A 13,415-nucleotide genomic window follows, 5' to 3' on the forward strand; every position below is an offset into this window, starting at 1 on the left:
AGGAGGCCTTTTACAAATGCAAAATTGTAATAAAGCCTAGAAATAGATTTTTGTTCATGAGAGAGTCTACTTTGCACACGGACCTTCAGCCCAGAGATGCACTGATTGTAAAAATCAGGGCCATTTGAATGTTCAAAATAACATTTTAGCTGATTGCTGCTGTTTTTAGCACTACCTCTTTTGGTGAAGCATTACCATAATGCCAATTCATCTCATGCTTGTCCACAAAAAAGATGAGATAATGTCCCTTCTATCTGATAATAAACCTCCTCTCTAAATCTGCAGTCTGGTGTACTAGATTACAGCATCAAACTGATACTACAAGAGATCAAAATCTGCTCCTGACATCTATTCATTCTTTGCCCATGTCTGTTAACAGGGCCAATACCAACAATAATGATGCTAAACCAGTGCACTTGTGAATCCCTACTCAGGCCATCTTACCTGTTCACTGTATAGCACCTGGACATTTTTGATGATGCGGCAGTGTTTTTGAAGAATAGAGATGGCCTGGGCCAATGGCATCCCTGAAAATATGGTACATATACATCAAAAACTCAGAAATGAATAAATGCACAATGATTTCTTATAAAGCTATTAATAGTTTACAAGCATGTGTACACATGCTTAAATGTTGCCCCAGGGTTTAATAAATAGATTTTAGTCTCTTCCTCTTCAATGTCAGCGTTAGCTGTGGTTTCTTTAAAACTCACCTAAGGCGAATTCCCATTGCTCATTTCCTAGTGATCTCTCAGGCACCACCTCCAGATCCAGCATTGGCAAGTAGTAGGGGGCAGCTCAGCTCACCTCAATACACAATGGGACCCTCTGAGGGACCCTTTCTTTTTGTCCGTCTCTCCCTGATCTCAACACTGTCTAACAAAAGCTTCAGACAGCTGCTTTAATACAGAAATCCATCTACCTACTTTTACAGATCTACCAAATTCATCAGTGTGAACATGAAATAGCTTCTGACTATAGATTACAGTAAAAAATCGCCACTTTATCACATGTCATATGTCACTGAAATTAACAATGTATGTGAGGAGAATGATTAAATATGGTAAATCTTTAAAATGACATCTGAGTGGAGAAATGACAGCTGGGTACCAAAGGCCAACACAGATGAATGCGTTTTAAATAACAGATCAACTGTTACACTGCAAAGACTGACAGCTTGCTCACAAACAAATTACGCAACCTGTCAGCCCGACACGTACAAGGCCAGCTATTAGCTACTTAAAATCGATACGGATTTAAAAACACACGAACTCTCTCGATTCGACGTCAGAAATGACAGAGAAACCCCACTTATTTAACGGACTACAACGTCTCAAACGTCAAAGAGGAAAGGACCAGTTGTTCAGCTGTAGTATTCAATATCACAACAGTTCAACAAAACACTTTATCAACTGACAGAGCGAGAAAAAACACATAGGCACGAAAATAGCGTCTTCAGCCTGACTTCTCCTACTGTTAGCTCCTGTTATCTGTCTTTGTCGGGCGGTTACGAAAGCATCAGAGCTTGACAACAACACTGTTTCTTTGCGCTATTGGCTAACGTTAGCTCACGAGCTAGCTGCTCTCCGTGTTATGATAATAAAGTATAAATATAAATAATGTATGCGCAGAAAAAAATACAAATCCGGGATAAAGAAAATCAATCCCGCGGTTGAGACTGGCACGACATAAACAAAGAAAACACGTCAAGCCGTCGGCTGTTTTTGCTGTCTTTCTTCTTTTCACCGAAGGTCCAAGCTTAGAGGCTAGCTCTCCTGTCGATACTGCGTTAATTTGAAGTCTTCGCTGAGAAACCTTTCCCTTGTTACTCATTAGCGGTTCAGTCAGTAAATGCCCACAGTGTCTCTCTCTCGGGTTTAATGTCTCTTCAATGTCAGGAGAAGATAAGAGAGCAACACAGTGTCCAAACAACAGCAACTTCGGGCATCAACAACAGCCAGCAGGATCAGCTGATAATTCAACTTCCTGTGTTCAACAAACGTTCTCGCTGTACGTCACGACGTCACGGCCAGCTGACTCACTGGCGCTTCCAGCGGGATCTCTTGAAATTCATGGGGCAGGAATGTCCAAACTTTTTCCACTGAGGGCCACTAACAGAAATATGTAAGAATGGTGGGGCCACTTTATAAATCTACCTTGAGGATATTAACGTTATTAAATCCAGTCTTAATAGGTTAAGATATTCTTAGTAGTTGAGTGTGATCACACGGCTAGTTGGATTTTCGTCAGATTTCAGGGGACCCTGATGAAGGCTACCAGCGGAAACACGTCGGTCTAATAAAGTTGTTCTCTAAACCAGTGGTTCTCAACCTTGGGGTCGGGACACCCTTGGGGGTCACGAGACACTGAGAGGGTCTCCAGATCCCTAAAAACCTAAGAATATCTTTTAAATGACACCGTTGCCACTTTACACCAGTTTTGTCAAATTTTGACCCGTGTTCATGATTTTTTTCCCCACCAATTTTAAGAAATGTTTATCACTTCACATCTTTTTTTGTCATGTTTAAATTCTTTCCACCACTTTTTTCTGCCTGATTTTGCCCCTTCTAAACCAGTTATTTTCATTTAATCTGAATGTTGCCTCTGTTGACCCATGATTGCTACCATTAACCCCTTTTCACTGCTTTTTATGCCCATTTTCCCATTTTAACCACATTTGACCATTTGATATGCCCATTTTTGTTAGTTCAACCAATTTCTGCCAATATCTGCCTATTTTTTCTTTCTCAGTTAAACTTTTTTTGCCAGTTTTTAAAATCAATTTTCATCCCATTTCACCACATTTCCAACCATATTTGCCAATTTAAAGCCATTCAGCCACTATTTAACTCCCTCTAGCCTCTTTTTATGCCCATTTTTGCCACTTCAACCCATTTTGATAGCTTTTTGCAAAAACAAAAAAGGGATTTACATTTTTGGCTGACTGCTGAGGTCAGCCCTACACATGGCTCTGTCCGTATGCTGACTGACTGACTCACTGACTGAGTCACTGACTGAGTAAGTGATGCTTGGTATGAGCCATAAAATACAGAGTTGTGTTTGCTTATACTGAATGCTCACACTAATGGCTGCCTTCACTTTGGTATCTAGAGCCATACATACAGAGTTGCTCTATGGGCGGGGTTTACTTGTGCTGAAAGCCCTCCAATATCTGCCTCCACTGCTCTAAATACAGTTGAAACCAGAAGTTTACATACACTATATAAAAAGGCACAAACTTTTTTTGCTCACCATCTACCATTAAATCAGATTAAACTTTTCCTGTTTTTGGTCAGTTAGGATTACCAAAATTATTTCTATTTGCTAAATGCCAGAATAATGAGAAAAGGATTTTTTTAGACAATTTTTATTACTTTCTTCAAAGTCAGAAGTTTACATACACTAAGATTACTATGCCTTTAAAGAATTTGGGAAGGCCCAGATGATGATGTCATGTCTTTGGAAGCCTCTGATAGGTTTATTGACAACATTTGAGTTAGAGGCACACATGTGGATGTATTTGAAGGCACACCTGAAACACACTGCTTCTTTGTGTAACATCATGGGAAAATCAAAAGAAATCAGCCAAGATATCAGGAAGAGAATTGTGGACTTGCACAAGTCTGGTTCATCCTTGGGTGCTATTTCCAGATGCCTGAAGGTGCAACATTCATCTGTTCAAACAATTATACCTAAGTATAAACACCATGGGAATGTCCAGCCATCATACCGCTCAGGAAGGAGACGGGTTCTGTGTCCCAGAGATGAACTTGCTTTGGTCCGAAAAGTGCATCTCAACCCAAGAACAAAAGCAAAAGACCTTGTGAAGATGCTGGCTGAAGCTAGTAAGAGTGTGTCATTATCAACAGTCAAACGAGTCCTGTACCGACATGGGCTGAAAGGCCACTCTCCCAGGAAGAAGCCATTACTCCAAAAGAAACATAAAAAAGCCAGATTACAGTTTGTAAATGCACACAGGGACAAAGACCTTAATTTTTGGAGACATGTTCTGTGGTCTGATGAAACTAAAATTGAACTTTTTGGCCATAATGACCATCGTTACGTTTGGAGAAAAAAGGGGGAAGCTTGCAAGCCTGAGAACACCATCCCAACTGTGAAACATGGGGGTGGCAGCATCATGTTGTAGGGTTGTTTTGCTGCAGGAGGGACTGGTGCACTTCACAAAATAGATGGCATCATGAGGAAAGAACATTATGTGGAAATACACATCTCAAGACATCAGCCAGGAAGTTAAAGCTTGGGCGCAAATGGGTTTTCCAAATGGACAATGACCCTAAGCATACTGCCAAACTGGTTACAAAGTGGCTTAAGGATAATAAAGTCATTGTTTTGGAGTGGCCATCACAAAGCCCTGATCTCAATCCCATTAAAAATTTATGGGCAGAGCTGAAAAGGCATGTGCGAGCAAGGCGGCCTACAAACTTGGCTGAGTTACATCAGTTCTGCCAGGAGGAATGGGCCAAAATTCCTGCAAACTATTGTGAGAAGCTTGTAGAAGCATATCCAAAACGTTTGACCCAAGTCATACAGTTTAAAAGCAATGCTACCAAATACTAATGAAATGTATGTAAACTTCTGACTCTCAAGAAAATAATAAAAAAATGTCTAAAAAAAGATCTCCCTCATTATTCTGGCATTTAGCAAATAGAAATAATTTTGGTAATCCTAATTGACCAAAAACAGGAAAAGTTTAATCTGATTTAATGTTACACGGTGAGAAAAAAAAGTTCTGGTTTCAACTGTACCTCAGATATAGCTTGATAAAGATGTTTTTTACTCCTCTATTGACCTGCTTTGGTATGACTATATAATTGTTGAGGTGGAAAAGGTAACGTCTTGTGTCAATACTTGTGTACAACGGCTGCTCGTGTAGTGATTAGCTCTGACTAAGTCACAGCAGCACATAGTCAAAACTGGACATTTCTTTATTAAAATTACTGAAGACAGCAACACTAAAACCTTTCTGTAACAGAAAAGGTGTTTTTGCTCATCTGCCAGTGTGAGCCTGAGTGTGTGATAGTTAAAAGTGGAAAGGCTTACTTGTACTTGTATACAACGGCCGAACGTTAGCACGGCCTTAGCCAGACTAACACATTTCTTCATCACAGTTAGTGCTGAGAGCAACACAGAAAGCGACAGAATAAACAGTTCATTAACAGTTGGTGTTTTATTGTTAGTATAAACTTACTACCATTAAAGACTTATATCGGACAAAAAATTAATCTCCAGTGACACTGTCTGTCTCTATCAGTGAAGTATGACACATGTCTCTGTAGAGTTTCATATGTACACAGAGAAGAGTTTTATTAAGAGGAGAGACAGAGAGAGAGAGGACAGCATGTAGCTACTGTATGTACATTTAAGAAGCCACAGTAAATTTGGCTCAAAAAATAACAATGATGACAAAATCATTCTGCCAGTCAGGCATTTCAACAGGCATCCCAGATAGTTGCGGTCAACCGCAACTATCTGGGTTTTTACCCAGTCTTGTTTAAATCATTAATGCCATTACAATTACTGAGAGATCAAATCACACGTTTCTCGTTACTTTTTACAGCTGACAACTTGTTGATGAAGGTTAGAAAACATCCGGTTCGATTGACGGTGTGATGGGACTGTAAGCACATCAGCATCCTGTGACAGAGAATAGCCTCTGCAGAAACACACAAACAAACACAGGCACTGAAGCGCGCACACACATCATAGTTGAGCACTTGAGTGTGAGCTTTCTGTCTTGGAAACACAAACATTACTTTTCCCTCCTTGGGATAAAGGACGAGAAAGAACAGGGAAGTAAACTTGTCCACCACCAGGAACAGTTAACCCATTTAAGCCATTTCACAACTTTTTTGCTACTGCAAACCAAGTTTCCCTCCTTTTTTTTTTTTTTTTTTTTTTTTTACCACTTTAGCTCATTATCGCCACTTGTCACCCATTTTTGCATCATTTTGCAAATATTCTACTATCCTTCCACTAAGCATGTCATAGTTTCTTTTACTTTGTTTTCTTGCATCCTGATGTCTGCATTACTTCCCAAATGGTTTAATGATTTAGTTCAATGTATGTAAAAAAGGGTCATTCTCTTTTAAGTAAGGGGTTTACTTTTACAAACTAAAGCATTGATATAAATTAATTTTGTTGCTCTGAGTGATTATTATTTAAAATAAACTAAGGTTAACATAGCTTGACTTTATAACATGATTTTTATGACCTCCATGGGCCCCCCCGTTTAGCAGGGCTCCAGAAAGCTCTCCCCTTTATCCCTCCTGATGTGCTGGTCTTGCCTGATGATACTCTCAGGTGGGTTTACCTGCCACATCTACGCCCTACTCCAGCCTCAGTTTTTGACCCAAACATGCCCAAAAGATCTGCACAGTGCTGCATTTTAAAATGGACCATTCTTAATAAAAGATGTCTGAAATTTTTTTCACCCCACATTTCTGAAAACAGCACACTCTTCTCAATATTTGTATGCAAATTTAAACTCAGATTTATGTTTAGAGAAGTCATTATTGAGCAACTAAACACATGGCACAGACATCTGTGTGCACTTCTACAACAAATCTATCAACATGTGAAGATAAATCAATAAAATGAGTTTGCGTAGCATCAATAACTAAATGTAATTTTTTTTCTCACTATGATGTTTGAAGAATCATGCTTTGAAGCTGATTTTTATTTTTTATTTTTTATTTTTGAATCATATTTAGTCACCTGTTAAGCTGCTGTCATGTTTTTGGTCTGTGGGAGGAAGCCGGAGCACCCGGAGAGAACCCACACATGCACGGTAGACGATGGTAACTCCACAGAGAAAGGCTCCTGTCCAACAGGGAGTCGAACCAGAAACCTTCCCCCTATGAGGCGTTCACCACCATCCCACCATGCAGCCCTTCTTTTGTTCTAGTATCATGACAGTTAACAGGTGACAGGAAGGAGGGTTTGGGGTCAGGAGTCAGAGGTTGAGGCTCCAGAGCGTCTTCTAAAACAACTCAGAAACCCCCCCCTCTTCCTCTCTTTTTTCTTCTTCTCCTCCTCCAGCTGGAGCTCCAGTCGGTCCATCCTCTGCTGCAGACTTTCTGACATCCTGGCTCTCTCATCTTCCTTCTCCTCCAGAGTCTGCGTGAGGAAGGTCACAGACTCCAGAAGAGAGGCTTTTTCTCTCAGCCAGTCCAGTTTCTCTGTCTCCATCTGCTGCAGAGAGTCTTTCAGGCAGGCACTTTCTCTGAGGAGTCCTGATCTTTCCTCCTCCCACTTGGATTTCTGGTTGACCAGGTCCTTCGTGGCTTTTGCCAATTCCTCCTCCAACTTTGTTGTTTTCTTTCTCTGTTCGTCCAGGAGCCTTGGCGTTTCTTCCTCCCACTGTCGTCCCACTCTTGCCTGGTCCTCCTTGGCCTTACACAGAGCAGCCTTCATCCTTAAAGAGTCCTCCTCATGTTCTGCCAGGAGACGGGATTGTTCCTCGTCATACTGGCTTCTTAGGATCTCTAACTCTTCTTGGACCAGGTTCATGGCTGCTTTAGCTTTGGCCCTTTCGTCCATCTGAGAGACAAGGAGCTCAAAGCGTTCTTTCTCCCATGAGCTCTCGCTGTTCTTGAGCTCATTTCGGGCATCTTTGAGTTCCCTCTCCAACCTGGAGGTAGCTTCCTGGTGGCTCGTGATGAGGCGGGATCGTTCTTCCTTCCACACCTGACGTTGCTTCCTCTGGTCTGCTTTGGCCTGCTCCATGGAGGCCTTAATCCTGGAGGTCTCCTCCTCCCATTGGCGGCTCTTCTTCACCAGGTCTTCTTTGGCCTGGCTGAGGGCCGCCTTTAGTGTGTTGGTTTCTTTGGAGACCTCTTCCTCCCTCAGGCGTTCTTGCTTTGGAGCAGCCGTGTTGATGTCTGCCAGGAGATGCAATTTTTCCTGTTGTGCCAGGTCTTCTTTGGCCTGGCTGAGCTCCACCTTCAGTTTGGAGTTTTCCACAGATTTCTTCAGTTTTGATGTTTGTGTACAACTTAAGACCAAAAGTGACCATTGTGTGAAGTCTTCTCCAATCAAATCAGGGCATTTTACTCATGTTTTTGTGTTTTGTCTTTAATCTTATTTAAGTTTTCTAAGCACCAAATTTAATTTTTGTTAGTTTTAAAAAGCTTAATTTTTACTTAGTTTCAGTTAACTAAAATGATTTTTAAATTTTAGTTATTTAGTTAGTTTTAGTTAACTATAATAACCTTGGTCTAAATACACTGAATACGATCCTGCACTTTACAAAACTGTAATTTTTTTTCAAAGCATAACAGATTTATCTGGCATTGAGGCAATCAATATCACAATTTATTCAGTCCTGCAGACCTCCTGGTTAAGGGTGTAACTATCCAGTTATCCATTAGATCGATAGAAAGTCAAAACATTGATCAGCGATACTCAACGCGTGGCTCTAGGGCCACATGGGGCTTTTTTGTGATGATTTGTGGCTTTTTATGTCTAATTTGAATATTATCCCCCAGAAAACAAAAAAATGGAAACTTTGGCCTCAGAAATGAGCCATTCAAAGTCACATTAATCAGTTTTTTTCCCCACAAACATACAGTAAGCTTTTATTGTCAAACTTAATTGTCAGCCTTTACTTCTTTGTTTTTGTCTGTATAATTCCAGTGCCCTTATTTGCAATTTTGCCACTTTTAAACAATTTTTGCTGCTTTTTGTCCATTTTGGCACATATACCACTTAGACTGTGGCTCTTTCAAAGGTACTTTTTCATCCATTTGGCTCTTTGGTTGAGCGAGGTTGAGCAACACTGTATTAAACAGTGTAAAAATGCTTTGACACTGTCAAAAGTTGAGAAACATTTCTACCGAGTTCTATTATTTCACCACTTTCCAACATAATAATAGTGGCTACAATGTTATATGACAATAGTTATTTCCTCTCAAACTGCCACAATAACACAAATGAATGTGATGTGTACAATAATGAGAACTGAAGCAAAAAAAGTAATGCCTGAGTTACTTTTCAAAGTAACTAGTTACTTTGACAAAGCAGTAATTCAGTTACTAACTCAGTTACTTTTTGCAGGAGTAACTAGTAACTGTAACTAGTTACTATTTTCAGTAACTTTCCCAACACTGCTCATGATCCCTAATGGGATAAGCAGTATAGAAAATGGATGGATGGAATATGCAAAACAGAAAGAAAGAAAAAAAGAAATTGGGGGCACATACTTTTTCACAGTAATGTATGTGTTAATATAAAATACGCTAGGACTTAAAATAATTCTTTAAACCAATAAAATTGCTTCCATGTCTAAACAAAACATTTCAAATACCCTAGGTTAGGCTACCTTGTGGTCAATAGGCTTATTACTTGGTGCTTGAGAGCTTCCTGTTTGTTTTTTCCTTTTAAATCAATTAATTTAACATTGCACTCACTAATGGCCACATGAAGTTGCATGCAGTTAGGCTGTTATTTTAAAAAAGCTTGGATGTAAGAGATACTGTCTTACCCCTTATCTCATTTGTAAATACAGTGCTAAACATTTTTATTAGACCACCACCCAAAGTAAGGTTCATGCCACAGCTGCCCTAAATTAACAGCATTGGTAAAAATTGGTAAAACCAAAATCATTTTTTATGTTTCTGCAATGGTTAATACACCAATGTGTAGAAGCTCTTTAACCAAAATATTTTAATGCTAAAATACAATTATTATTGTTATCCATGAATTTTCAAATTTAGCCCACTGATTTACTAAAAAACCTGAAAAAATAGTAAGGCACATTTTTATTTCTTGATTAATATGTCAAATTATAGTTATTTACTTGCATTCCTGAAGAGAAAAATGAGTTTTAGTGGTTGAATGTTATGCTTGTGCACCTCTAACACATATATAGGATGAGACCAGTAAAAAGATGAGGCACTTCACCAGACCCAACACCTCAATGCCAGGCCTGTCCTGTACACTTCAGGACACGATTTCATGACTTCTCTCTGTACCTGGCACTATACATTCTGGTTTTCTTGTCCTTTTTTAAGAAAATAACACCAATTAGTACTTCTACACTAGTTTCTTACCTAAATGTCGCAAAACTTAAGAAAATAAACTTCAGACAGTTTCTGGCTTATTTTAAGAGGCAGACATATCCATTGTTCATTAGTTTCCTTTATGGTTAATTAAAATGACTTAAAAACTCATATTCAGGTCAGGTATGGGAGTATAATCCAGTTCAACACTTCCCCACATCAACCTTAGTCCTGTACTGCTCTGGCCTCCTGATGGCCAGACGGTCGCCAACAATGATGGCAAATTTAAAATCGCTCTTGGGAAATGTTTCTTTAGGGAAAACTATCATTTTTCCTCGTGTACTGTAGTTTGGAGTTTTAAATCTTTGGGAAATTTTTGCAAATGCTGTTGAAACACTGCATATCACTGCCTTGGATAAAATTGCAAGGGGAGCATGCTCCCAGATCCTCTTTGGTTTGGGCTCAGCCCCAGAAATTTGCCCTTTTCTGGCCATGCTGCTGTAAAACGAGTGCATCTGCACACACAAGGAATCTGGAAAAGGATTGTACCCCTCATACTGTACTTCAGATTTTCAGTCGAGACTGCTTTTTCAGTTTACTTTCACTGTAGTTTCATAGCTGAGAAATAAATACAAATAATACCTATGTTAGGATTAATAATGAGTTGAATTTGCTTTAGTTCTTAGTCATGGTGTTGTGCTATGCATCTTTGCTTTCATTATGCGTTGTGAAAACAGGCTCCAATATTTTTACTCTGTTGTGTTTGGCACATTACAAATGGTTTGACTGCTACTGATTAAAAAAAGAGGGAAGTGTTGTTCTCAGAACATTGTGATACCAGCAAAATACCAGTAAGGAGAAAGAAACACATTTAAAGGAAGATTGTATTTGTCTGACTGGTTTGAGATGTGAAGGGATTTATTTAAGTGGAGTGCCAGTTTGAGCACAAAGAACAGAAGCAAATACAAGAATTCATACATGTTTATTATGAAAAACATCCAACATTTTGAAATGAAGATCGTAAATGTCAGAATACTCCAAGAGGTGAAGCTCAGACCTAAAGCAGAGGGAAAGATGGACCAAACATGGTGGAAGGAGAAACCTGGGGGAGTGTGTACAAGCTACTAAATATCACAAAGTTTCATCTTTGGATCTTAAAATCAAACCAAAGTATAAATAACTTAAAACAAAAAAAAGAAAGATAACAGTTAAGGTTACAAAAAGAAAATGTATATGGTTGATTGTTTTGCCTTAATGCCTGCATTAAGAAACCAAAGGATGGAGAGCTGAAGGTGTGCTCATGGGGGTGGCACTGTGGTCATGTGACATGTTTTCTTTTACTATTCAGGCCACGCTTCTACTTCAATTAAACATTTGATAAACAGAGAGATGGATTTGGGGTTTGCACAGAGGATTTGGCATATAGAATTTGTTTTATTAGGGAAACGACTAGATATGCTGTATTACAGTTATAGGACATTACATTTCAGACTTACAAGCCTGGCTTCATCTTAAAACTTCTACTTCCCCTCACATTCATCTACTTCTCATCTCTTACTGGATAGGCTCATACCCAATGCTCTGTCAGCTTTCTGAACTACTCTCATCTTAACTTGCACTCGTAGCTCACATTCCCATCTACACTGCAGGAGTCAAAGATTACTTTCTCACGTATAAATCCATCTTTTGTCAACATGGCTCAAGACTTTCCTTGGATTAATCCCAGTTTTTCTTCAACAGTTTAATGCCTTTCTTACTCATTCAAAGACTTTAGTCCTACTTCCCCGCTTTGCCCCATCTTCTGGGATTCTTTTAAACATGGCATTATCAAACTTTCTCATTAAAATCCACCACTGACCACACTGGAGGCTCCCACAGACAGGAAGTATGTTTCCAAATTCTGGATCTGACTAAGTTTTGTAGCACATTTATAAAAATGTGAAAAGTTAAACTTAATCTTCTATTCATCTTTGGTTACCCATACCAAGTCCACTTTAAATTGAAAGGTGCATTTCAAGTACCAGGGACCTTTTAGTTCCAGGAACTTCTCCTCAAGAAACTACATGGTTCCTGTGGGCCATTGTGGTCTGTGTTTCCACTGTAGCCTTAGGCCAGTGGCATACAGTGAAAAACAAACAGCTGATTCGCAGCTACAGTTTTTTAAACATGGCAGATAAAATAAATCAATGCACGTACTCGACCAATCAGAAACATTCAGAGCTGCAGGGTCTGCCCCAAAAATTCCTGTTTTTTTTTTTTTGGAAAGTACTATGTCTGAGCAGGGACTTTTCAAAGGTTAGATCAGTCAACCAAGTGACTACATTTAGACCCTGGTTCCTGCGATCCAAGCACAGAGTTCCTAAAAAGGTTCCTGGTTCTTTCTTACTGTCAAGAAGCCTGGACTTTTGCATTTATGACATTTCAAAAACCAAATTATTACCATGCCATCATGACTGAACAGCTTCTTAAGGTTTTTGATATTTTATCTGTCAAACTCGGGGGGCCTGTAATCATTTTTAGAGCAACATTTTTTACTCCCAAACTTCCTGTAAATGAAGCAAAGAAAATGACAAAAGAACCCCAAAACATTAAAATATCACCACTCCTCTTAGCTTGTATAAAGCTCAATTAACTTTTAATTGTTGGACTGAGGAAAAAATAACAAGAATAAACAAAAGAGATTTCTTGAATAAAACAAAAATAATAATATTAGAACCGTTGAGTGCAGCAAACTTAAAACACACTGGAAAATGAAATGAGCTACTCGTTGCGCAATACAAAAACATTTCTATTGCGTAATAACAGGACTTAAGTCAATCCACATTCAATGCTTTAACCCAGGAAGTGGATTTCCTTTCAAAACAAAACAAATAATAAGAATAACATTAATAAAAGAAAGACAGGAAACAATGAAAAACAAATCCAACAAAAAAGTTCTTAAAACTCCCAAAGATCTGGAGACATTTTCATCTAAACTATACAGAAATAGCCTACACTAGTTCATAATAAAGCTGATAGATGAACAAAATAGATACAAATACAGAGGTGAGAAGGAATATAAAAAGTAAACATCCTGACTTTCACACAAACAAAACAATAAGAAAAATAACATTTGATTTCACTAGTGCTGTAACAGGACAGGGAATAGTTTCAGACTGCTTGAAGGCTTTCACAGTCCTTTAATGATGAGGAATATCAGAGTGATTGGTCTTTTGATGGATCTTTAATTGAACTGGTACCTTGGGCTAAACAGTCTCATATCTGAGCTGGTCAATTATTCATGTACATTGCAAAGCAATGACTCTACAGCAGAAGTAACAGTGGAGAGATATGTGTCTGTGGATGGATGTTATGTGTTTTAGAACAGTGTGGAGCTTGTGTTTCACCTGATGCTTG

General features: G+C 38.9%; 1 protein-coding gene across 2 annotated transcripts in view; it reads right to left on the reverse strand.

The window, feature by feature from the left end:
* phaf1 (phagosome assembly factor 1) overlaps positions 1–1,956 on the reverse strand; it is a 29,249-nt gene extending 27,293 nt beyond the window's left edge. For both annotated transcript variants that reach the window (XM_041794761.1, XM_041794760.1), the window contains exons 1-2: positions 714–1,956; positions 445–527 (exon numbers count right to left, since the gene is read on the reverse strand). In XM_041794761.1, coding sequence (XP_041650695.1) covers positions 445–527; positions 714–777 — 147 coding nt within the window. In that variant the 5' untranslated portion in view covers positions 778–1,956. The remainder of the gene's footprint in view (positions 1–444; positions 528–713) is intronic.
* Positions 1,957–13,415: the final 11,459 nt, after the last annotated feature.

Source organism: Cheilinus undulatus, linkage group 9, assembly GCF_018320785.1.
Source record: "Cheilinus undulatus linkage group 9, ASM1832078v1, whole genome shotgun sequence".
Lineage (NCBI taxonomy): Eukaryota > Metazoa > Chordata > Actinopteri > Labriformes > Labridae > Cheilinus > Cheilinus undulatus.